General features: G+C 37.7%; 1 protein-coding gene across 1 annotated transcript in view; it reads right to left on the reverse strand.

The window, feature by feature from the left end:
* Positions 1–27608, reverse strand: part of CNTNAP2 (contactin associated protein 2) — a 1946064-nt gene that overhangs the window by 1363810 nt on the left and 554646 nt on the right. Inside the window, exon 2 of the mRNA XM_046020922.1 lies at positions 1087–1197. Coding sequence (XP_045876878.1) covers positions 1087–1197 — 111 coding nt within the window. The remainder of the gene's footprint in view (positions 1–1086; positions 1198–27608) is intronic.

The raw sequence follows: 27608 nt of genomic DNA on the forward strand, positions 1-27608 counted from the left end.
TCTTTCACCAGTCTTTTTACTAATTAAGGTGCCTTCGTAGACCTGTGAATTTCTGTGTATATTATTCTACCCTTTTCTGGCGTATTTTCTTCTCCCTTTTGATCTTTCTGAATCTCTCTGATATCCCTTCCTCTCTTTTCACATGTCATTTTTTCTTCCTTCTCCTCTTTTTTCTCTCTCCTTTTGGGTTTCCCCTGTTCTCTCTCTCTCTCTCCCTTTTTTTCCATCTTCGCTTCTTTATGTTTCTTTCCTTCCGTTTTCCTTCCCTTCCTCCCTTGCTTTTTCCTTCTATCTATATATATTTTTTTTCTTTGAATTGGCTGTGATGTGAATTTAGTATCTCCAGTTTTATTGAAGACAAATTATGGTCCTTGTGGGTTGATTCATATTTATCCAAGAAAATATTTTTTCTTTTCAAGTTGTTCTTCATTGTTATTTATATCAGTGTTTCTTTGAAGCAAGAGAGTTTTAAGTTTCTGTCCTTAATCATTTTCTATGGATTGTTATCTATTGCTGCCCTATGGATTACAACCTATACTATTACTTTAAAATCCAAAACTCAAATTTTAGTTGCAAACGTATAACTATTTTTTATAACACCTTTAATGACAAAATTAAATTCTGAGTCCTGGGGACAGACAGTACCAAGGATCACTTTTTTTTATCCTATCTGTTCAATGGATACTGTTCATATGTTACTAAAAACAAAAAATAAGTAGTGAATACAGAGTATTTTTTCATTCACTGTATACATATTTGAAATCAGTTCATTGTAACTTTTTTAAAACATGATTTTCTGATGAACAAGAACTCCCTTAACTCAGAAATTTTATATCATTTGGGATTCATTATCATGTACAAACTCTAAAACACTCTTCCCCTTTAATTTACCATCTCTTACTTCCAACCCAAATTTTCTTTCATCACCCCCCAATAGTGACTACAAAAGAGGTTTATAATATTTATGAGGTGTCTATTTATAGCTATTGCACTTTTTAAATAAAATATATTTTAGAAAAGCAGGTTTAAATACAACATATCCTTATTTAACACATTTACTGATGAAGGAAATCAATTGTGTCTTACCCCCTCGCTTGTTGATCTTGGCGTAGCCCGGAGAGTAGCTCCCAGACATGGATGATGAGCTGCTGAAAGCTACATGGGAGAGTCCAGACACAAGCGGTTCATCACATTTTTCTGAAAATAAAAGAAAAAAAAGATTAAATATTTAAAAATAAGGACTGGTACATTTTAGTTAAAATACTTGTGGATTACAGCACAAATGTCAAAATCTATGATACTGCGTTTAGCAAATGATCAGAATTTAGAAAATTCAACTGTGATAATTTAAACGCCTGCTTTTTAAGAGTTGGAGCTATGATAAAAAGCTTTATGCTGAAGGGCCTCAATGCTGACCTGCTAAGAGTCATGAGGAAAGGTGGTGGTGTTTATATGACACGCTTTGGAAAAGCTGGCATCCTCTGGAAATCTTCAGGGATTTATTCATTATAGGGGTAGAGGATTAGAAACATTGATTAGAAACAGAGATTAGAGGAGAGAAGACTAGGACGAATCCTACCAAAGTTAAAAAGCCTCAGAAATAGGGGTCAGTAAGGGTGAACAAGAATAATCACCATCCTGGAAAGCACGGCCATCTGAGAAATTAACCAGTTCCCACCATACGACCAATCAATGGCACTGGGACCAGATGAACCCTTGATGCCATTCTTCCCTTGGCTTCCACGCCATTAAGATTTTGTGTTTCCTCCTTCCTCACTACTGCTTACTCTGATTCCTTCAATGGATCACTCCCATTGTCCTAACGTCTAAATGTTAAAATGCCCAGGACTCAACTCTTGGAGCTCTTCTAGGTCCACACATACGCTCTTGGAAACTGCACCCGGAGTTGCATGATCTCATTCTGGAATACCCCAAATCCTACCCCGTCACATCACCTGGTCCAAGTGGCCATCAGCGATCACTGTTGTGAAAGACTGCAGAGTCATCTCCCTTCCTCCCTTGCTTCTCTATCGTTCTGCACACAGCGGCCTCTGGGATGTTTACAAATCTGAGTGGGCAGGTAGCTCCTATGCTCACGATATCCACTGACTCTTGCTCTCAGTTACTCCAGATAAAGTCTGATGCCCTCCAGTGGCCCATGGTGGCCACTGGACTGGTCCCATCTCTCTCCAGCATCCTTGTCCATTGCTGTCCACCACTAGGGCAGCACCTTACTGCAACATCAGTCCAGCTCCTGCCATGGCCTTCGGGATTACTCTTCCAGCTACCACAAGGCTCTTCCTTCTGGTGTTCAAGGTCACTTTCACTACTGCAGGCAGGCTTCTCCAGTCCACTCAGCTAAATGAACGCTTGGTCCCCACTTCTGGCTTTCTTTTACTTCATAGCACTCAGAGCTCCTAGAATGTATGTTTTTACCCATTTGTTTGGTTTCCTTTCTCTCCCACTAGAATGGATGCTCTATGGGAATCAAGTTTTTGATAGTCTGCTCAATGCTTACTTCTCAGTGATGAGACCCCCACCTGGTACTTGGCACATGCTCTAAAAACATTCATAGAATGAATGAGTGAGTGAATGAATGAACGAGAAAGAGAACCAATGAAATCTGATGGTTGCAGAGTCCCAAAACACACTGCCAAGTTACAAGACGGCATACCACCCAATTGTCAGAGAGGTGGTCTTCCATCCTCCACAAATGTTGATACACGCTCAGCACTGTTTAATAAGGCAGAGAGTTACACTACATATTCTAGAATGCTTTCTCCCTCAGATATTTATAAATGGGAGAAAACTTAAGCAACAGAAGGAATGAACCAGTTTTCTTGAAAAGTCACTCAAGTAGAGTGAAGTCCCCAGTGATACCAGGGAAATGAATTATTATTCATTATCTCACCACTCAAGTGTGTACACATCCAAAGTTAAAAATGAACATATCCATCCTCGTAAAATATAGTTAGATTCTTATTTTTCTTAGTTATGCTGCAAGTACCTCTGGGAAATATGGCATCTGCGTATGAATATATTCCCCAGAAAGCTAACTGTAAAAGGATGAAAAGATGAACATAAAATTTATTTTTAAACTACCAATCCACAAAGTAAGAATCTACACTGAAGGATTTTTGTCTTAATTGTTAAAAATTTTTGCTATTCTGTGAACTGCCAGGGAGCACAAATATAAAACCTTGATTTTCTTAAGTGCTGACTCTTTTGAATCTAATATTTTATAACCTTTTGATGAAAGTTCTGCATTGACTTGGAGTAATCATTACTTCCAAACTTCCCGTTTTATTAGGAATGTGCTAACATGCATTCCTTTTTATCTCCTTCATTCCGACATGCACCCAACACCAAGCGCTGAGCCAGGCACAGCAAAAACAGTAGATGATACGGACAACACTACTGTCATGGAATTTATGTTCTAGTGGGAATGAAAAACTAACTAAAACAAAAACAAATAGGTAAAAGCAAAAAGTTAATTCATATGATGATAGGGTAATACTAGACATGTTAAATATGAAAGAAGGGGTTGCGGGTTAGAGGATTAAGGTAGAGATAGAGAATGCCTATTTTTTGCTGCTTTGCCAAGGAGAGTCTGTTGCATTAGGTAACATCTGAGTAGTAATCTGAAGGAAATGAGGTGAGCTCTGTTAGAAATCAGTAAGATCGTGAGGGCAGAAGTGTTTTCTAGTCTAAACCTGCTCAATAGGGCTAGCCTATGCCTGACAATGAGTGACTCATCTTCCAAAATTGAATATTCAATGCATACATATAATGTTACATTGAGAGTAATTAAAATGAAGTGGATGAATAATTGATTAAATGATCCATTAGCTACTTTAAATTTAGAACTTAAATATAGCATGTATAAAACCTAAACATAGTTTATCCTTATTATATCTAAAGACTTTGTACTTCCACAACAAATTGATCATCCTCATACTGAATTTTAAATTTTTCATTAATTTAAAAAATCATATAAATCAGAATAACAAAATTAGAATAAAATTGTGATTAGGAAGCTAAAAGCATATAGGGGACTATAAGAAATTTTTTGTGGGTTTTTTTTTTTAGGTAGCTGCAAGATTATTATTATCAGAATTTAAACATTGGCTATATTACATCCTTCTAAATTCAGATATATAATCCACAGCCACATATTTAAGTAAGAATAATGCTATGTGTACTGTATGTTCTCCTGGAAGACTTTAATCACAAATATTCATTGAGATCTTACTCTGTGCCTTGTGCTGTTCTAGCTACTTTAGGCAATCGAAAAATAACCCATTTCTCCATGAGTCCAATAATATATAGACCCACATAAAGTAATTAAGCATGAAATAAGGGGATAATATCAAACAATTTGTAATTCAGTGCTGAATAAAATAAAATCAAGTACTGAAAGTAATAGATACATTTATTTTTTTTAATTTTCATTTATTTTTTTAAATTTCTTTGCAGTGTTCCAGAATTCATTGTTTATGCACCACACCCAGTGCTACATGCAATAGGTGCCCTCCATGAGACCCACCACCAGACTACATTTAATAGATACATTTAAAATGCAGGGCTGTTGTTTAGTGATTTGCTTGTTACTGTTGGCTCCAACATAAATGTGTGACTCTGAGTATGTCACTTAACCCTCTTTGTACTGATGACTCACTCATAATATGAGCACATTAGCTAACCTTCTCTCAAGTTCTAAAAACTCCAAGCATTTTCAAGTAGTGGAGTCTACACACTGTGTCCTACTGGCCAAAATGTGGCCCCCAGCTCATTTTTGTAAATAAAGTTTTATTGGAGCAGAGCCATGCTCACTCAGTTATGGCTGCTTTCAAATCCACAGCAGATTATACAAAAAGAGACCATATAATCTCCAAAGCTGAAATATTCAGTATCTGACCTTTTACAGGAAAAAAAAAAATTCCAATGTCTGGTCTAGAATGACAAATATTCCAGGTATCCACAAGAAAGAATGATTCATCATCACCTATGGTATCATGTAACATATAAATAATGCATATGACCTTAAGAACTGAGGGAATATAGACAGGTGGAAAGAGGGCTAAGAACATTCTAGAAAGAGTACTTTTTGCTCAAACAAAGTACAGAGACCACAATGGGTATCAAATTTTTCAGCAGGCTATATGTACATATTTCCCGCTGACTACTGTGATGAACTACCTGTTTTTATTTCCAACTATAATAATGGTTATTACACATTATATATTCCAAAGCCTCAGCCTGCTTGTTGTATTAGAACATGTGCCCTAATAATTCTGCAAACATTAAATATGACTAAATCAGGCAAATCACTGAGGAAAGTTAGAAGTTTTATAGAGGAGGAGAAGGACAAGGAGGAGGAATAGAAACAGAGAAAGAAGAGAGAGAGAGATTGCTAACATTTGAAATAATTCAGTATTTTATTTTCCCATAGTGGGATGTCTTCCAAGACTATGGCCACAGAACTACGGAAAATATTTGGTCTCCAGTGTACTTCCCTTCCAGGGAATCTTGGATGAAAACTAAAGAAGCAGATGGGCCTTGAGTTTTATTTTCACACAATTTCAGTCAATCAGGAAGTCAGACTAGCTGTAAGAATTCTATACTAATTCATGCTGGAACAGAAGAGATTATTGACAGACAAAGTTGTCCCTCTCTGAAGAGAACCTGGCTGACAGGGGCCTCTCTGGCAAAGGGACATGGGCAGGAGTTTACCAGGTCAAAGAAATTTAGAATGCATGCCATTGACATTAAGATGGCATTCAAATGCATCTCTGAGGAAGAATAATGTTGGAGAATTTTCACTACACACTGTATTTTAAATATACATGTTTTCTATCACACATTTGGAAACATAATACTGATACACAGAAAACAAGAACAACAACACAGAAAACAACAACAAAGGACTCCGGAGCCAGTGCTCTCAGGACAGCAATTCTAGCAACATCTTCCTTCATAGTTTACTAGAAAAGCCACCGTGAAAGGCACATTCTCAGAGGAATACACTCCTTCACGGTCTCTTTATGTCCTTTGCCTTCAACTCCTAACTTCTGAAGCTGGAGCTATATTACCTCTATCCGCACGTTGACCCTGCCTCAGGTTTTATGACCCTTCCTCTCATAGTCAGGACAAATTTAAGAGGCCTGAGCTCCGTCTGACCTCCTCTCTTTCCAATCAATAGGCTCCCGCCTTGCTCCGTATGGCCCAAACTATGTTGAATGACAAGCTGGGTCATTGTGATTTTTACCCTCCCTGGCCATGCCAGTCATATCTCAGTTCCTCCCAGAGACGTTCTGTCTCTCTGCAGAATCCATTTCTGGGTCCCGAGTCCCATCTCAGGACTCCAGGACTGCATCTTGCCTCCTGCTCCTAAATTTTCTTATGCTCTCTCTGCTCACCCGTATGTCTGACTATTGTCAATTCTTTTATTCACCTGCTGGAGTATGCCACTACCTGTGAATTCTCCTAAATTTTATCATGTCCAACCAACTGCTTTCTGATATTATCCCCTGGACCCATTTGTCTGACTTCCTAGACATTGCTTCCAAGACAGTGGGGAAACCCCTTGAACAAATAATGCATTATTTCCCATCTAGCCTAACGGATAGCTTCAGGCATTTGAAGGAAAAGGAGACTGAAGTCTTGACTCAGGTGCTTCTTGACTCATCAGTGACGTCAGTCTAGCCCCTTCAGGTCTTCAAGAACTCTAAGTAGCATCCCTTCCCTCACTCTGACCAAGGGAAGACTTGGATGGGATCTAGCATGTCCAGAGGTCAGATACTTTATTGCTCAGATTGTGCCTGATTTTTCTCATTTCCTCTTCAATAAAGAAAGAAAGGGAGAAAGAAGAAATGAAAGAAGGAAGGCAGGGAGGGAGGAAAGGCACACAATGAGAACAATATCCTTACAATGTTTCTTTACAGCTGTGGCAGACACACTATTTTTACTTCCCATAAATTTGGGCAGCTGATTGCAGAAATATTTTGTTTTGATGCCCTTAGAAGCATGGCGCTTTGTCTCTCATCAGCATGCATTACTTGAATAGGCACTGTATTTTTCACCTCAGATTTTTGCTAACTTTAGCATTCTGTTAAAAACAAAAACAAACTTAGATCCTTCCATATGTCATCTGGGGAAATCTCATACCCTGATTACTTCTCTTTATAGAAAGGGTGTTATCATATCTGGAGGCTAAATTTTGTTTAACATTACCAATTTATATTATGTAATATTCAAATATTGCATTACTTCTCACCAAACATATGTCAAGTATGGGAAATAGAAATACCAAGTTCTCTTTCAGTATTTTTTTTTATAAATTCTGTTTACATAGTGGAGGTCTACCATTTTTAACTTAACATTGTCTACTACATATTTTCTTGGGATAGTTGTGACTTTCAGAGATACTATTAGGTTGAGGTTTCCCTAATATGAGCAGAGAAGAGAAAACATGCTCTGCACAGACAAAAGGTCTAGATTTTTACCTCCAGCTGTGGATTTGAACAAGCTAATTTGATTTTATCTTACCCACAGTCTCCTCAATTTTTCTATTATTTCAAAAGTTCTTTCCCAGTTTTGAATCAGTTGTCTTATGATTTTCATTTAGTAGCAGTTTAAAAATCAGTGTCATAGGAGTATACTAGAAAAATATTTGTCTTTCTTTGGGCAAAAAGACCACTGACTCTAACTCTTCTCTTATTTTATATATCTTTGCTTAAATCATGTTTTCTTCTTTCTTTTCTTTTTTAACTGTTCATGAACTATGTGTATACCTCTTGCTCCAGCTTCCCTGGCTTACTCTTTGTCACTGGAAATAAGATCCATTATTTTCCTGATTCTATAAAATTCCATGCAATACAGAGAAAGCAAGGATTATGAGAAAGCTCATAATCCATAGAAGTAACCACTATTGACTGGACTTCAGAGATGCCTGACCACATACTCCATTTACTATCACAGATATTCTATCTATCTATCTATCTATCTATCTATCTATATCTTTACACATAAAGATATAGATATCTATATAAATATATATACCTATATCTATATATATAGATAAAGATACAGATAGATAAATTCAAAATCTGATTGGTAGCATACTTTTTAACTCAATAACCTATTATGGAAATTCCCACACAAATGCGGCCTCATTGTTACATATTTTGTTTTATAAAGAAATAGCTTCTTATTTATATTACTATCTACATAGCAGAATTAAATTGCTTTGCAAAGAGAAGAGTCCAAGAACGCATGTGTGTTAGATCACTGGTAAAAATACTTTGTATGATTGAGAATTGTTTTTCCATACAATCTACAGAAGAATTGATTTGGTTCATTTGGTTCTATCCCACGAAAGGACTATGCGGGACAGTGGTCATAAAGAGAAATATAATTAGCTTGCCATCAAGTGCTAATTAAAGGGAAAGCTGAGGATAATCAAACTGGACTTCAGTCAGTTGAGTGAGAATATCGTACACGCCGTGATAATCAGTAGGTGACAAGAAAGAAATTCTCCTCTCTCCCTTTTTCTTCTCACTCAATCCCTCCTGTGTACACCCAAAGGAGGTGGCAGCATTCACTTACTTTTGTTCATTTTCCATGAAACGTGACAAGGCCCAATGAGCTGCCATATGCATTATGGTACCTTTGGCTGAATGACTCAGTTGTCTGGCCTTCCACTTCATTCCTTGCAATTTGGACCACCGTGACTGGCATATGGTAGAGACCATTATTATCAAAACCAGTAAAGAGCAACCATCATCATTTATTGAGTACTACGTGACAGGCAACACGGCAAGTAATTTGAGAGAACTATCTCACACGGTTATTAAAGTTTTTGACATCAGTATCATTTCCACTTTACAGACGAGGAAGTTTGAGAGCTCACAGAAAATGGTGGAGCGGGGACAAAAACCAAGCTGGCCCTAACTGCCCAAGCCTATGCTTCTGAGGTCTACGTTTCAAAGACACACCACCTCTAGACTCACTTCAGATGAAATCTGTGTATGTCACATTGAATTTATGCCCGAGCTATGAAGATATCTTAATAATATTGAAATGGTCAGATTTTTCTCATCGTCTCTCATTTTGATCCCAGGGATTTCTTAATGTACCACCCTATATGATGAAGTTGCTGCACTTTCAGGATCTTTGGTCTGGATCCGACCAGTAACTTCCAACTAAAAGGAAGTGGTTTCTGCAGGTTTAAATAGGTGTTCTTAGAGAAAGCCCCAAACCATCACTCACTCACTCACTCACTCAACTGATATGCCTACATTGAATAAATACACATTCACAATGTACATCAAATTTATTCCATTTTTTCATGTAATAAATATTTACCAGGGACTTATTTCTTGCTTCAACCTTGATCTCCCTAAAGTCTATTTTCTTCATAGTTGCCAGATGGATTTTTTTTTTAATGGGGATCAGATTATGCCATGGCCTGACAACCTCCCAATGCTTTTCCCTCACATTTATTTTTTTAAAGATTTTATTTATTAAAAAAGAAAATATTTTATTTATTTATTTGAGAGAGAGAGTGCGAGAGAGCATGAGAGGGGAGAAGGTCAGAGGGAGAAGCAAACTCCCCGTGGAGCTGGGAGCCCGATGCAGGACTCGATCCCGGGACTCCAGGATCATGACCTGATCTGAAGGCAGTCGCTTAACCAACAGAGCCACACAAGTGCCCTCCCCTCACATTTAGTACAAAATCTGAACTCCACCCAAGCCTGTGATGGTCTGGCCCTAAGGCATCTCTGGTTTGGTTTATTTTGATCTTCTCCTCTGAGTCCATAACTTAGGGTCACTCTCTTTTCTCTGTTTTAGAAATACCCAGCACACTTCATCTCAAGGTTCTTTCTACTCTCTCTGTATCCTGGCTAAAATTCTCTTTACCACATCTAAAGAAGGCTGGCTCCAGTCCATTTTGCCCTCAATTCAAACAACACCTCCTTTTGTTTTTTTTCCCGCAGGCTAGTTTATCTAAATTAACCAATTCAACTTCTACGTTCACACCTCCCAGATACTACTTGCTATTTGATCACACTATTTTATTTTATTCATAGCACGAATCACAATCTAAAATTACTGTGACTGCTTCTTTAAAAAAAAAAAAATCTTGTTTATTTCTTTTCTTGTTGACTGGGACTATAAATACCGTGAGACTAGGGCATGTGTCTAGCTCCCTGATTCTCTATTCCCAGGGCCTAAAACCCTGGCACGCAACACATAAAGAATTGCCGAATCAATGAAATACTGACGATAGTAAGGAATAAATCCATCTAAAAGTGAGCAAAGCAAAACAGTTCCTAGTTTTGGCCATTGAAACGTATTCCCTTTATCTGGCTAACAGACAATTTTGCATTTTTCCTTTTTAAACATTGCCAAGAGAGTTGGCTTCACACCATATGTTATGCATAGATCTGCCTCACCATATCTTGCCCAAGAAAGATCTTCACTCTGATCTTTATCAGCCGAAAATGACTTGTTGTTTGGAACCCTTGAATTATATACAGGTTTTGCTTACATCATTAGTATATACCTCCAGAACTCTTGAAATATCTTGGCTCCAGCAAATGGACTTCATGAGCAGTGAAGCTATTGACTTCCCTGGGTTCTTTCCTTTACATCTATTTTTTGTTTTGTATTCAAAGGAACATAAGACTCTTGGTCTTTCTAACATAACACTCTCATCCTGTATCATTGAAAATCTACTGTGGTAAGTGTTTGTTTATATTCTGATCTCCTTGCTACACACTGGACCATTCTGAAAGGAAGGAAACTTGTTTGCATTTTCCACGTATTAATACAGAGCCCACAGTGGGTATTTTTGAAAACTTTGAAAAACATTGAATGCCATCAGTATAATAGCTTATGACATGAATAAATTCAATCAAATTAGATCAAATTTCTTTCCTCATCCCTTTTATAGGTCCAAAGCTATGCTCAGAAAAAAAATTTTAAAGTAGTATAGCTAAAACATCAGTCATGTTTGCAGGAATCATCGTTGTAAATCAAATTGGAAATTGTCTGGTCTGCATGTACCAAGGGCAAATTACTTTGAGACTTGTAGTTCAAATTTTGCTGGACATTTAACAGCTGCAGCATATTTCTGACAGATGGTATAATAGATGAATCAGTTTCAAATTATCTCCTGAACTGTTATATACTAGAAAAAAAAATAGATCTGTGAGGCTCTTTAAAAAAATAAGTTAAATTTTTGTCTCCTCTGAGTTGATCTTCTAATTTTTAAAGAAATAAATCCTATCACACAAAATAATAAAAATCAGGTTTTACCCTTTGTGTAGTCTAAAAAAGTGTCTGAAAATTTAATTCATACTACTTCACTCAAAAAAAAAAAACTGAAGTAGTATTTAAAAATAGAATCAACCATTTGTCCTAGAACCAGGCAGAAGTTTTCATCTCTAAAACAATGGTTACAGTGCCTTTTTTTTTTTTAATTCGAATTCTACAGTCTCATAAGGAGGCAGAGCTACCTTACACTTTCAATAAACTGACAACATTGAACAGTGTCAAGGTCAATTGCAACATGACTAAATGAACTTGAGAACTCTTAAAGCTTTCATTGACAATCTTCCTGTGGATGAGGCTCACTGGATTGTGATTTGTTGGTCCACTGGCAAATGCCTCCCTTTTTGGCTTCTCATCTCATTAACTGGTTAAGTCAAAGACAGAGTTTAACAATAAGATGCAATGTACTTATTGACAACCGAGTCTGTCTCCTGGACTAATTAACCACTTTTACTTTTAAATAATTGACTAAAGTCCTATAGATAAACATCCTCTAGTGTTCCTGGCCCCGGTCACTTCAGATTACATCATGCATACATTTGGTACAAAGTAAACAGCGGAGCACGAGAGAGTCAAGTGAAGCTGTAGAAGAAGGTTTAATTAATGGCAAATATTTCTGGTAGATGCAGTTAAAGAAAAGCAGCCTATAAAATGGTATTTATACTATAATACTAATTTTATGAAGTCTATGTTGGTAGATGAATAAATGGCTAAAAGAATATATAAACCAAAGTTAACCATGATGTCACATTGGTTATTAGATCATTGTAGTTTTATTTTCCTCTATGTTTCCTATTTTTTTGAAGATATTCTTCAATTAATGTGTATTGATATTATAAGATATGAAAAAATTACTTTAAGAATAACTCCCCAGTGATGATGAATGTAAAGAAGATATGCTTCATTTGTACACACAACAGTTATTAACTGAGTGCCCACAGTAGGGATACAATAGGGAGCAACACAGAGTTTTATATTATAATAAATTAAAAAATTCATGGTATGTAAGCTAGTGATAATTATTTGGGGAGGAAGAGAGCAGGGAAAGAAGACAAGGGTACCCGTTGGGTGCTGGGCAGATGAATGCCCTTTACACGAGAAGTCCAAGCAGACCTCATTAATAGCATCATTTTTCACATAATGTCATGGAGAAGAGGGAACAAGCTATACAGTATTGTCTGATATCTGTGGAATGGTAGTTCCAGGTCAAGAAACCCAGGTGAGGAAGCGCAGGAACAGGACTTGGATAAGCAAGTCTCGTGGAGCCAGCCCTTTTGTGGATGGAGCAGGAGGAACATGGGGGAATCAAAGGGGGAAGAGGTCAGGAAGACACAGAGAGGAAGGGGAAGGGCTGGTCTCTAGGGCCTTGTAGGGGATTTTAAGACAATGGGCTTTAGGAACATTCAAAGATTGGAAGCCCTTGACAGCAGAAAATGTGATATTTTACCAAATTTATTATAAAGGAAGTGAAAAATTAATGTTAATAGTGTTATTTTCCTTTTTAAGATTTTTTTTTAGAGCAGTTTTAGATGTAGGGTAAAATTAAGAGGAAGGGACAGAAATTTGCTTTATACTCCATACTCCTACGCATGCAGAGCTGCCTCACCAGAAGAGGATGTTTTTTAACCACAGTGAACCTATATTAACACACCATAATCACCCAAAGACCACAGTTTACTTTAGGGTTCTCTCTTGTTATATATTGTCAGGGCTTGGAGAAAGTGTAATGACATGTGTCCATCAACACAGGGTATTTTCATGGCCCTAAAAGTCCCCTGTGCTCTAGCTGTTCACATCCCTGTCCTTACCTTGGCCACCAGGGATCTTTTTACTGTCTCCGCTGTCTTGTTTTTTCCCACAGTGTCATATACTTGGAACCTGACAACATACAGCATTTACATATTGGCTTCTTTCACTTAGTAATCTACATTTAAGGTTAGGGTTAGGGTTAGGGTTTTTAGTACTTTTTAGTACTAAACAATAGTCCATTGTCTGGATACAGAGCAGTTTCTTATCTGTGTGTCTGCTGAAAGAAATCTTTATTGCTTACAAGCCTTGGCAATAAGCATAAAGCTGTTACGAACATCCGTGTGCGGTATTTTTAAGGGGTAAGGACATTTTGAAATTTTAATATTTAAAAAAATATGGGAGGATAAGAAAAACTTCATGATATAGCAAATGGAAGAGAAGAGCATTCCAGACAATAGAACCAGTACCACAAAAAGGCTAAGTATGGGAATATATGTTTTCTTCAAGAAGGACTGAGACTCAAATAGAATCTTTGAAAAAACAAAAATGAAAGAACAAAAGAACAACTTATAGTTGTCTAATGTTTTCTTCTCCCAGTTTCCTCTTGGATAATTTATCAGGTCTTAAATCAAATGCCAGAAGAAACCTTCCCTGACTCTATCATCCCCTACACTAAATTCAGCCCACTTCCATTCTTTCTAAGAGAACCAACCCAATCCCTTTCCTTTGTAGCAACTAAGATGAATAGTAATTGTATATTTACTTATTTAATGTGTGACTAGTTCACTGCATTGGATAGAGTCCATGATAGTTTTCATTTCTGTACATGCATTACATTGACAGTGACTGGTGCCCATAATGAATGAACAGTGGATGGAACAGACGGTAGCAATCATTTAATTTGCAGAGGGATTGATCTGAATAGGAAGGTTAAGGCAAGATTGCATAAAAACATCTTATTTGGTCATTTCTATTTTACATGTTCTCAATTCTTCTTTTTTTTTAAAAGATTTTATTTATTTATTTGACAGACTGAGAAAGCGATCACAAGCACGTGGAGTGGCAGGCAGAAGGAGAAGCAGGCTCCCCTCTGAGCAAGGAGCCGGAGGTGGGGCTTGTTCCCAGGACTCTGGGATCATGACCTGAACCAAAGGCAGACACTTAACTGACTGAGCCACCCTGGCTCCCCTCAATGATTCTTTCAATAAATGTTTATTGGATGCCTATTATGTTTGAATCTAGAAATCTTATGTCCCAAACTTCACAGGCTAATGAATACCATGATACAAATGTGGATTATATTCTGTGGACCTTGAGGAACCTGAAGTGGTTTGCTTATTAGAGTAGTATTATAATATAATCATATCTATAGTTTAGGGAAAAAACAAAACAAAACAAAAAAAACCTTGGCAGCTGGGTGAAGTGATCGCTCGATGTGTGTTCTGGAAACAATGAGAGTATTACAGCAGGGAAATTTCCAGTTTGTATGGAGGTGAACAAAGCCAGTGGTAGTGGGTTTATAGGAGGAAAAAGGTACAAAAGATGTTTTGGAAGGTGACTGAATGTGTTTTTCAAATGGATGTTGAGATACTAACCAGAAGAGAGGCAAAAATCATGCAGATTTCTTATGTAGGTGATGGTAGAGTGTGAAGGTCATTTGTTGAGATTATAAAATATGGTTTTGGACCCATTTGCTCTAATCATTTATTAAAACAGGAGTTTGACTCAATTTGAAAGCATATGCCAAAGAGTGCCTGGGTGGCTCAGTCAATTAAGTGTCTGTCTTTGACTGAGGTCATGATCCTGGGGTCGAGCCCTACTCTGGTCTCACTGCTCACTGGGAAGACTGCTTCTCCCTCTCCCCGTCCCCACCCCTCACTTGCTCTCTCTCTCTCTCTCGCTATCTCTCACTCTCAAATAAATAAAATATATATATTTTTAAAAACCATATGCCAAGATTAATATATTCACACTCAATTAATTTCACACCTTTAACTAAAATTACCAGTCACAGGTTCTATAAATAATTTGTGGAAATAAGAAAGTTGCTTTACCAGGACACAGGAAGGTAAGAATGTGGCCCCTGTAAAGCTTCCCTACGAAGTGTAAGATTCTCCATGGCCTTCTTTAAGACTAAACTATCCAGAGCTTCTTTTTCCAACTACATATTAAGTTGTGAAACTTTGTCTCATTTGCTGTCACACTTTGCTACTCATTGAGATCTCTGACTAGCACACGAAGTCCCGCTAAATGGTGCTCTGCTAACTGGGTACCTTTTGTCATAATGGCAAACTGGAAAAGGAAGATCTCTGTGTGCTAATGCCTGTCCACATCCAATTTCTGATGGACCTCCCTCTCATTTTTTCCCTCCTTATAACATTTTTATTTTCTCCTTTCTAATTCCTCTGGATTTAAGCACATGCAAACTTCCCTGTTTTAGGAAGAAATACTAGGGAATAAAATGGTGATTTCCAGAGGGGAAATGGGCATGGGGATTACAGACTACACTTACTGCAAAGACAAATAAAACAAGAGAAAATAACTTTAAGAAAGAAAAAAGGAAGAATTTTTTTTTTTTTTTTTTGTTACTGCTCACCCTTCCTCTTAGAGCTGGCCCCATGAGCGAGAGCCCTGTACTCTACCACAAAGGAAATGTCCTAGAAATGTGGGCCAAATCTAAAGGCAAAGTATATTGTGCTGATTTCCAGGAATATATTCTAATTCAAGCAAGTGGCTTGCTTTGATATATATTTTTGGATAGTATTTAAATTCTAAACAAAATAGTTGTTGCAGAAGGTTTCTATGGAAAGGCAAAAACCACACCAAACTAAATGAGAAAAGAAACAAAATAACTCTTTCAAATTCATGTACACATGCACTCACTTTGTTTTCTTATTTATTTATTTGAGAGAGAGGGAGAGCACAGAGAGAGAAGCAGACTCCCCACCGAGCAGAGAGCCTGCCACAGGGCTTGATCCCAGGACTAGAGCCCAAGGCGGACACTTAACCAACTTAGCCACGCAGGCACCCCCGCCCTTACTTTAGATGGAAAGAAAATCAGGAAGGAAAATTGCCCAGATCTTTCTTTGCCACCATTCCAAGTAATGAAGGATAAGGAGTGGTGCCATTTCAGTGGGAATACCCCTAGCACAGGGTTTCTGAGATAAGCAGACAAGGACTGAAATGGAACTCAGGTCTTAGATAGGGAAGGACAGGAAAGAATCAAGTGGAGAAAATTCGGTCTGAAAGGAAGGATCAAAAAGCAAGCAGCCATAGGCAAGGAAGCAGGGACCAGAACACAGGAGATCAACATCTCAGCCAGACTGCTGAGAACCAGTCCTGGGGGAGCCTTCTTCCAGCCTCTGGCTCTTTCTTTCTACAGCCTGGTGGGCATAAGAAGAGAAATTCCACAGTCTCAAGAATTTCTCACAGTTAGGGGGGAAATCATATGCCCTCCAAAGAGAGGAGGAAAGAGAAACCATAAGCAAGCAAAGGCACAGAAATGAGACTAATTAGAGGTTACAAAAAGTGTGTTTGATTAATAAGCCAGGTGTGTTTTGGGGAGCAGTAAGAAAAAAGGATTGAAAGTAGCAGCGTGTTGAGACTTGAAAACTAAGCTGATAATTTTCAATCTCCTAGAGAAGGGAATTGGAAACAATTAAAGGCTTCTGGATAGAGAAATTACAGCGTAAAAGTGCAGGAAAAGTTACAGAAAATAACACTCTTCGGTTTTTAAGTTTCCTTACAGAGGGAGATTCCCAGAGAATGTACTCCAGATGGGGAGAGAAAACAGATCTCGGGAAAACAATGTAATCAGAAATAAATGGGAGACGGTGACAACCCGATCTGCAGAATTCTGCATTGCCGAAGTTGACACAGTTCCAGCGAGATGGGGGAAGTTGCTGGGTTTACATTCCGAAATAAGAAACGGAGCCATAGCAGTGAAAAATAAATGAGACATATATATTCATGACCATCCTGATGGAGAGCTGGCTGCAGCCTTTTGGATGGAAGCAATCGTGTTGTTTTCCCAACGCACCTACATTGTCATCGAACCTGGCCTCTGCATCTGATTTAGAAACCCCAGTTCCAATCCCTGTTCATTCCTCCCCTCTCCTGAGCGAACCATATATTCACATTGAATCTCAGTTTCCCCATCTGTGAAGTAGGAGGATTGGCCATAAAATCCTCACGGTCCTTTTCAGGGTCTAGATTCTTGGATTCTGTAATGCCACTGGAGGCTCACGACAGTACGAAATTTTAAAAAGGCACCTGTTGCTTACTATACAACAGGTTATATATAGATAGATTATTATATAAAGAAATTAAATAATTTTGAGAAAACTATAAAACAGATCATGAATACTGGGATAAGTCAATAGCAAAGCCCCGAAAGAAAATGATTTTGTTCCTTTCCTTCTCTCTTCAGGCTTCGAGCACTTCCAGCGGTCCCAACGAACCATCACAAGCAACAGAGAATGACACAGCATTCCTTTGTCAATAAAGCCCAGGACACACTGCCAGTTCTGCTCATTTGCACATTTCCAGATTCTCAAGAAACTGACAGCCATTTACTTCTATCTTCATAGCATATGCGGTTCACTGTCTTGTTTTATCATCACAATGTTCTTTTTCATGAGAAATATAGATATTCAAAGGGATCTGAATTACGGACTGAACTGTTCACATTGAGGAAATTTTTATTTCATAGGCTCAAAAGGAATGTCGCTTTAGGATTACTTTATTCCATCATGTTGTTACACAGAATAGATGAACTGCTCCGTAGATCTGAAAAGACCGGAAGCCAATGTCCTGTGGACTGTATGTAGGAAGCTGTTCCATAAAAATAATATTTTAAACTAGCACTAAACATTTATTCTATAAATATTATAAAATGCTTTTATATAAACATTTATGAATAAAATAATATATATGTAACAAATGTTTAGTGATATTTGAAAACATTTCTGTTTTCATTTTTAAAATGTTCCTTACACCGTAGCTCTATAATTCAAATATGCTAGGAATAGGGAAAGATGCACACACTTTGGGGGGGCGCCTGGGTGTCCCACTTGGTTAAAGCCTCTGCCTTTGGCTCAGGTCATGATCCCAGAGTCCTGGGATCGAGCCCTGTATCTGGCTCTCTGCTCAGCAGGGAGCCTGCTTCCTCCTCTCTCTCTGCCTGTCTCTCTGCCTACTTGTGATCTCCATCTGTCAAATAAATACAATAAAATCTTAAAAAAAAAAAAAGATGCACACACTTGGGATTCAGAGTTAGTTTGCCTACAATGGCATCCTGGTCTACCTCTCAGACTTACATATTCTTGGATGCATCTTTTCACACTTTAGGACTTCAGTTTCAGCTTTGGTAAATAGTGATTAAATCAAACCTAATGAAGTTTTCCTGAACCTCAGCAAGCAGGTTATATTTGCCAAGGAAGTTTGGGAAATAAGGGAGTGGGGCAGATAATAAACATATCTCTCTGGGTGGGATTTTAGAGTCTAGAAAGGGCTGTAACAAAAACAGATCCCTACCATACAGTAGTAAGTGCTAAAACAGAGATCTAATGCTCAAAAGAAAATGATATGGGCCCCCAGGGAAAGAATAATTAATACTGCCTAGAAGACTATATCGTCAAGCATATCGCTGTTAATGGGGAATTCCATGGAATGATATAACAGAAAATGATTTTTAAACTGAAAAGTCTTAACAAATTCTAGTTTTTTCCTAATATAATTTAATAAACAAAACCAGAGTTAACTATTGGATATTTTTCAGATTTCTTATGATGAGTTCATCTTAAAACATAAAGCATTATTAGGTATATAAAAATATATACTTAAGTTTTTGTTTTTTTTTTGGTAGTTGAAAGTATTTCATTATTTCTTGCATGCCTTTGTCTCAATCAATGGATTAGATCCCAATATTCCTTTCACCTATTTTTTCATAGAAAATCCTGTTAGATTCAAGAATTGCACATTGATGTTTAATGTGAGGAAAAGGGCACACAATCAGAGATGTCTAGAGAATTCCTCTAGCTACCTACTTTGTAGTCACATTCATAATCATTTTTAGCTTTACTATGTATATTCTATTGTAAGACATGCACCACCATAAGGCAAAGAAACCTATGTTACGGAACCAAAGCAGCCATCTGCAATGGAGATTCCACAAAACAAGAATTTCTTCTGTAGTACTGCAGGAATATCTGTAACACAGGCACCTATAAATAGCACTGTATTATTTGAATGCCTCAATAAATCAGTTTTCAGACTCGCTCTGTACACTGTTACATTTCCTTGACACGCTTTCTACCTCTATGTCACAAGCGAACCTAAAAAGATTTGAATTATGTGTTTGCTATTAGTTCATTGCTTGACATTCCATATTTCTTATTGTTCAGAACATAAGAATATGCATGCTTATACATTTTTCTAAGTTCCACTTATTGGTTAGTGTTATTTGAAATATCACATGAAAATGCACTTGACGAGTTACCCTAGAGGTGACACAGCCATTTGCAGAGAAGTATGAACATCACGTATTCATGGCAGAGCAATGTTCCCTTTTGGATTTGACTTTTCTAATATCTTCAAATGCCACTGTACACCAATAACAATTTATTTTTTGGTGGCACAATTGGTCATGCGGAAAATATTTTTCGTGGATTTAAAAGAGCACATATATTCACACATATACTTTGCAGTCGGCCCTTGTTCAGAGCAGAATTTCATGTAGATTGCAGGCATCCTGGACTGTGTCTCATTCATCTCTGAGGGTTCACGCCCTGCAAAATCCCTAACAAACACCAAGGCTAGAGATGTGTTTGCTGAATGATTAAACACGTCTCTTGAGTCCTCTCTTAGGATGAGAGCTGGTGGGGTTTGCAGACACAGACCCCAATCCCAGCCTCAACTGCAACAAACCCTAGAGAGGCTGAGTTCCCTTCCATTACAGGAGAATGCCACCCCAAAATACCATGGGGGATTGTATTCTGGGGTTTACTCCATCTATAAACTGGGTATATGATCCAGATATTGGGGAGTTAACAGTATCTCTGAGAGATATGAATTGTGCCTTCTCCTGAAGTAGAAGCAAATTTCATGTGAGCGGCAGCATTTTGGTGTTGTTGAGAATAATCCTTCGCTCTGAGATGATTAGGGTAAATTTTGAAGGAGGAAAAGAAAAATAATTTGGAGAGCGTGGTGTGTGGTTTCCTCAAAGTTGTGCTTCTTCGGAACGGACCACCTAAAAAAAAGAAGTCTTTCTTTCTATCCAAAACTACGGGGGTTGAATAAATAGCCGCTCCTTGCTGACTCTGCCTCCATCGGATGCACTTTTTACCCAAGAATTCTGGAGACCTGCGGAGATACTGTTTGACTCTATGGCCCAGCAATAGAACTCTCACGTAGAGAGATCTTGGTCAAGGTCAGCACAACTATTGTGGTGAGATTCAGTAGAAAAGAAGGAAACTAACAACCTACATTATTTAATTTTCTTTCTCATTGGATAAAAGCTGTGGCAGAATGTGTGCAAGTTAAATGGTAGAGAGATGACACACATTTTCATTCCTGTTTCCAAGGGTAGCAAAGATCGCAATGAAGGGTAAATCAAAATGCATTTAACTGACACTGTGTTTTCCTCTCGGAGGGGAAAACCATTTTACCTTGCATTCTTATTTTATTGCTTATTGTGGGCTTAACCCTACATATTAACACATCTATTTGTCTCAGAGTTTTATCCATTTTCCTTAAGAATTTGATACCTACTAAAATTTAAATGTTTCTGGAGAAACAGGATTGGAAGGTGCTATCAAGTCCTGAGAAAGGCTTTGAATACAAGTTGTCACGGGCATTGGGGTGAGGGTAGAAAAAGAAAACATGAAAATGTGAGACATTAAACTTCAGGGACAATAAAATCACGGTCTTGGTTAGAAGCAGGAAATATTACTACACTGTTAGTTTGCCTTGGACTAGATCTGCGATATAATTTACCTACATGTCTGTACGTCCACAAAACATCAGGGCTACATGTAGGCAGAGCTGGCGTTGTTCTAACATAAATATCAAGAAATGAATTCTTCAGCTTCTGCTGTATTTTAAAGATCTTTAAAGAATTTACATAAAGATCTAAAACATCTGAATCTACATGGAATTTCCCCCTATATCTTATCCACCCCTCGTACAACCTCTCAGTATTATAATTTTCAAAGTACAACCAGATGGGAAACCGATGACGGAGAAAAATTCAGGAGAGCTGGCAAATAAATGTTCAAAAAGATGGAAACTTTTAATGATAAATGTGGGTGAAACTTGGTGTGAGTATAAAGACAACATTCTCTTAAAATTTTAAGAGAATTTAGAGAGATCAGTTCCTACTTGTATATCCCCTAAGGGATCTATGTTGCTTTCATAATGTGCAGGAGTTAAAATTCCGCATTTCTATGTGCTTTGACTTTTGGGGGGGGGTCTGAATTATATACGGTGGAGTCTAGAATGCTGGAAGTCAGATCCTTCCCATAACTGTGTGATAATTCTTCCTAACATGCGGTATCTTCTGGTATATGAACTTCAAAACACCGATGCCTGAATTCTATAAGCGCAGCATAAGTAGGTCAGCATGGAAAACATGTAATTGAATCAGATGCTGATCATTCTCTCAAGTTTTTAAATTATACGGAATTTTAAAATTTACAATAACATAGAAAAGCAATAATATGCTTTTAAAATGAATGACGAGGGGCGCCTGGGTGGCTCGGTGGTTTAAGCCGCTGCCTTCGGCTCAGGTCATGATCTCAGGGTCCTGGGATCGAGCCCCGCATCGGGCTCTCTGCTCCGCGGGGAGCCTGCTTCCCTCTCACTCTCTTTGCCTGCCTCTCTGTCTACTTGTGATCTCTCTCTGTCAAATAAATAAATAAAATCTTAAAAAATAAAATAAAATAAAATAAAATGAATGACGAACAGGTGATATATTAGGAGACTTTACCTGATCAATTTTTCATTCCTGAATTATGATTTGATCTAAAGAAGGATGTATCAATGTGTGTCCTGGGAAGTTTTAGAAAATTACAGAGATAAGTAGAAATTTTATAATGTGTCCTTTTTAGGGAGAATTAATATATATATGTATTTGTTTTAATTACATGTTCAAATACACATACTCCAGGGCCCCAAGGTTTCCTATTTTCCAGAGCAATCATTTTCATGTCTTCAAGCTGGTTCTTTTGGAATTTATCTCTATTTCTTTCATTAAATAACACACTTATGTTGTTACTTCCTAATTTTTCGGTTTTAAGTGTCTATGGACTTCCCCCTATGAAAGATAAAAGTTTCCTTCTCTTTTATCACTTCATCCCACTACACACAGGCATATTCTTTCTGTCCTCACACCTACCACCTTATTATTGTGTTTATATCGAACCTCCCCTTGGATCGCTCTTCCCTATTTACATCCTCATGACTATGTAAGTACTATTCACACCTGAGTCAAGTACTTATGCTACAATAACTCTCCTGCATAACTTCTGTTTTCTCTAGTGACAATGTTTCTTTCTTTTCACATTAACATAGTTACACAAATCATAATGTCTCTATTGAAAAGAAACAATCTTGTATTACCTAACAATGTGCCCACTATTCTGAGTAAAATGGCAGTGGAATTTATACAGATTTACTTGACCAAGACAAAGGCATGTGACAAACTTTGGTCAGAGAATTTTTACCCAATTTGGATACATGAAAGGTAGGATCTGTGCACCCTACATTCACCTGTGCCTATAAAGCGACAAGTCCAAGGAGACTCACTGACTTTTCATTCACTCTGCACTTGTCATCTAGAGTCTGCCTTTAGTATCTAGATTTAATCAAGAATTACAGATTAGTTCATGGTTAACTGGGAAAGTGAAATGGAGGCAATCAGAGAGCATGATCAGATTGAAAATTTAACAGCCTCTTTATAAAACCAGAAGCAGGGGCATCTGGGTGGCTCAAAGCCTTAAAGCCTCTGCTTTCAGCTCAGGTCATGATCTCAGGGTCCTGGGATCGAGCCCCGCATTGGGCTCTCTGCTTGGTGGAGAGCCTGCTTCCACCCCCCGCCCTGCCTGCCTCTCTGCCTACTTGTGATCTCTGTCAAATAAATAAATAAATTCTTAAAAAAAAAATAAATAAAACCAGAAGCATAAACTTATAACCATGTTATACCTGGGAAACATTTTAAGAACCATTTAGACTCAAAGTCTGTGGAAGTGTATGTGCACATGTGTATCTAATTCCCACTCTAATTTAACATGTAACATTGTAACATTCTAATGATATGTAGACAAATTACAACATGCTCTTTACAGTAAGTAACATGTAATTACATATTGTTCTCACATAAGTATAATTAGGCTAGAACAAAGGTAAAAAGATTATTAATTAGCATATAATAATATTTAAAAAGTTCTCCAGATTGCTCATTTTAAAATTTATTAATAGGCATGGGCAACAAAATTAATTTTTCCTATACTATTAATATTCCTTGAGACAGGACCACATTGATAATCCAAACATCATTTTATTATTATAAAATATTGCTGGACTTACTTTCAAGAAAACGCATAAAAAAGTTTAATTGTCCTATCCTATTGAAAAGCATGTTCTTTTGAAAATAAAAATAAAATGAATGAGGAAAAGCACTTAATCATTCCTCTGTTATTACTATCAGCTCAGGAAGCTAGACTAAGCAATTAACCACCACATAAATACTTGGCTTTTCCTGGAAAAAATAAAAAGCTCTGTTTCTTAATTTCTTTTTTTTTTTTAAAGATTTTATTTATTTATTTGACACAGAGAGATCACAAGTAGGCAGAGAGGCAGGCAGAGAGAGAGAGGAGGAAGCAGGGTCCCCGCGGAGCAGAGAGCCCGATGCGGGGCTCGATCCCAGGACCCCGAGACCACGACCCGAGCCGAAGGCAGCGGCCCAATCCACTGAGCCACCCAGGCGCCCCAGTTTCTTAATTTCTTGAGCAATATACTTAATAAGCTATATAGTTAAGTGAGTCTCATAAGGCATTAACAGGAAAGATACAAGTACTATATAAATTTCTGCCTGAGTATCTCCCTACCATCAATAGAAAAAAAAAAACACAAAACGATGCAATATTAATTTCAGTGAGACATTACTAGACCATTTTAAAGACTGTGGCATCTTATGGCTGGGGGAAAAAAAAGAAAAACCTTCAACAAATGTGGCCACATAGGCGATGACATCCCATTCATGAAAGCCGTCGTATAAGGTCGGATCCTTATTAAAGGACTGATCAGTTAGTTGTATGGCCATGCCTAAGGGTAAGGGCTAAGTGTTTAAGTATTGGGCCAAACTACTGAGTCAAGGTTGTCTCTTTTCACTGAAAGTGGGAAAAAGAAAGGGAGCAATCATTTGATCGAAACTGAGAGAAACAACTGTAAGATGAGCAGCTGAGAATCCGAGTAACGGGAAGAGTATTAGGACATCCCAAGTAATGCAGTCTCTAGTTCTGAGGGAGCAAAGTCCAGTGGGAGTGGAGCCAGAGGGAATCAGATGCTCTAAATTTCAAATACAGGACAAAATGGAATCTGCACCAAGACTACAGAATAAGGAGCAGAGGCATGGACCGAGGTCAGAAAAGTCATTAACACCGACAGAATTTGGGCTTCTCAGACCAAGACTTGATCGCTCAGATCTTGACAGTGAGACCGTTCACCGTATGCAACTACATGTATTTTGGTCTTAACTGATGACAGAGAGGATCATTTGCAAGCTCCGGGGTCCCGGGGTCTCACAGACCTGGGAGTGTATTTGAGAAAATAGAAAAGGAACTCATGGCTCATTTTCAAACACCAAGAAAACCTGCCTTTCATCACTGCTACTCACCAAATCACATCACTGACTGTCTGGTCCAGGTGAAATACGGGGTGAATAATAAGTGACAGGAATAGTTTTAGCCCGGGGCCATTGTGCGATGGGCAATGGCATGTAAGCAAATCATACAAATGCTCCCTGTTTGAAATTTACATTCCATACATAAATATTTACCAAGTTCAATATTTTTCTAACTTAGCACCTAATTTTAATCTTCTATTCGAGCCTTTATAGCTTGCTTTATTTAGGCCTTCATTGTATCTTCTCTGAACTATTTGAATTAATGTCTAATGGGAAAAACAAAAAAAAGTTATGATGGTCGAGCTTTATGAATATAGCCACTCTCTACATTTTAGTATAGATGAACTTTGTTTTGTTTAGTCTACATTATAGAAGATGCTGAATATCATTAGGTATCTGTGTCTGATTACAATGCCCCCAAATATTTTGGGGGCATTGATACACTGATACATTTTTGTATCTGATGATAAGAAATCAAAACCTATACACAAGCTTAAATTAGGGTAAGGTGATCTAATTGTCGAAAATAAAGGCTTTTGTGTCAATCATCCAAGAGATCGAGTCCCGGCTTTGCCATTTACCAGTTGTATATTCTTTGCTAATTTGTTTAACCCCTGTATGCTTCTTTATGTTCAGCAGTAAAGTATGGGTAATAAAAGCTCCTACTTCGTAAGATTGCTGTTAGGCTTCAAAAAGATAGACAAAGCATTTATATGTATTATGCATGTATATGTATACATAAAGAGGGGCACCTGGGTGGCTCAGTGGGTTAAGCCGCTGCCTTCGGCTCGGGTCATGATCTCAGGGTCCTGGGATCGAGCCCCACATTGGGTTCTCTGCTCAGCAGGGAGCCTGCATCCCTCTCTCTTTCTGCCTGCCTCTCTACTTGTGATCTCTCTCTCTCTCTCTCTCTCTCTCTCTCTGTGTCAAATAAATAAATAAAACCTTTAAAAAAAAAAAAAAAAGAACACATAAGTGTGTCTATGTATCTAAAAACAACACATACACACATATGTATATATTTTGTATAGACAGATGAAGGAGGAACAGAAAGAGAAAGGACTCTTTCACAATACCTGACATTATATGCCCTCACTACATATTATCTTTAGCAAGAGAACATCTTAAAAGTTAAAGGACATTCAACAGCTTTGAAACAAATTACAGGTTATTTGTAGTCAAAAGGCTGAATTGTAGGCTTACTAAACACATACTGTAAAGACTATAACCCAGAGGCAGATCCATTTAAGAACCAACAAAATCAGAAACTGTTTTTATCTTGGGAATTCCTCTAGTTCACCTCCCACCTCGAATGGAAATTCTCCAGCCTTCCTGATAGCCATTTAACCTCCACTTGGTCTAAAAGAACTCACTGTTGAACAGTTCCACCAAAATGTTTCCATTATGTTATAAGTGTTTTTGTTATATTGTGTTACAATCTTTAATGAGTTTTGCATTCCAAACTACTGGCAGGTAAATGGTGATACAGGATAGAAAAAAATTATTCTTTAGTATAAGTATACTTAGTGGACTTTCAGCTTTTCCTAACATCATCCTTTTAATTGCTTTTCTGGTTAGTGAGAAAAGCTAAGGTTTGAAGTAGACAGAAAGTGGCTTTGAAACCCAGCGGTGATACCTAAAAGCTATATAAACTTGGACAAATTACTTTCTCTCCAGCCTTCAATAATCTCATCTCTGAAATCAGGATGATAATTTCCTGATTAAGAAAGGAAAGAAAAAAGAAGAAATCAGGAGGGAAGAAATAAAACTAATGTGTTTGTCTGTTGTGCTTACCCAGCTCTATGGTGGGCATTTCGGGCACAGAATCATTAATAAGCATATTAAACAGATATTATCAAGAATAGGGATGCCTGGGCAGCTCAGTCATGACTGTTGATCTCAGGGTCATGAGTTCAAGCCCTGTGTTGGGATCCCTGCTGGGCATGGAACCTATTTAAAAAATAGTAATTTTACAGTTAAAAAAAATTTCTACAAAGGTTAAATAAATTCCCGACACTTACGAAGCTAGGAAATGTCCATATTTATCTTAAACCGTTATGTAAAGACTTCCACGGGCAGATTTATGAGACTCTCTCATGGGAATGATTTTGTAATACTAGTCTTATAACTTACTTTTTAAAAAACTTAAGAAAGAAAAATTCTCTCTGCTAATATATAAGTAACACCAATAAGTTCAATGAATTATGTTGACCTTTGCCTTCCATTGCTGTTATAAAATATAAAATAAGTCTTGGGACGGTGGGGTGGCACGGTGGGTTAAGCATTTGAATCTTGGTTTCAGCTCAGGTCGTGGTCTCAGGGTCATGAGATGTGGCCTCACATCTGGCTCAATGGTCAGAGCGCAGAGTCTGCTTATCCCCCCCCCCCCCCGCGCCCGGCTTCTCCCCCCGACTTGCGTGCTCTCTCTCTATCTCTACAATATAAATAAATCTTAAAATAATCTTTATGTTAATATTACTTTTGCATGAAGCACTTGGGAAAATTGCATGGTGATGGTTAAGGGGTGATATGAACTGTACATTATAAGACAAAAATACTTCCAATAAGTATAGGTTATTCCCCCAAAGAATAAAAGCAATTATTCACTGAAAGGAAGAGA

The sequence above is a fragment of the Meles meles genome, chromosome 10 (genome assembly GCF_922984935.1).
Source record: "Meles meles chromosome 10, mMelMel3.1 paternal haplotype, whole genome shotgun sequence".
NCBI classification, from domain to species: domain Eukaryota; kingdom Metazoa; phylum Chordata; class Mammalia; order Carnivora; family Mustelidae; genus Meles; species Meles meles.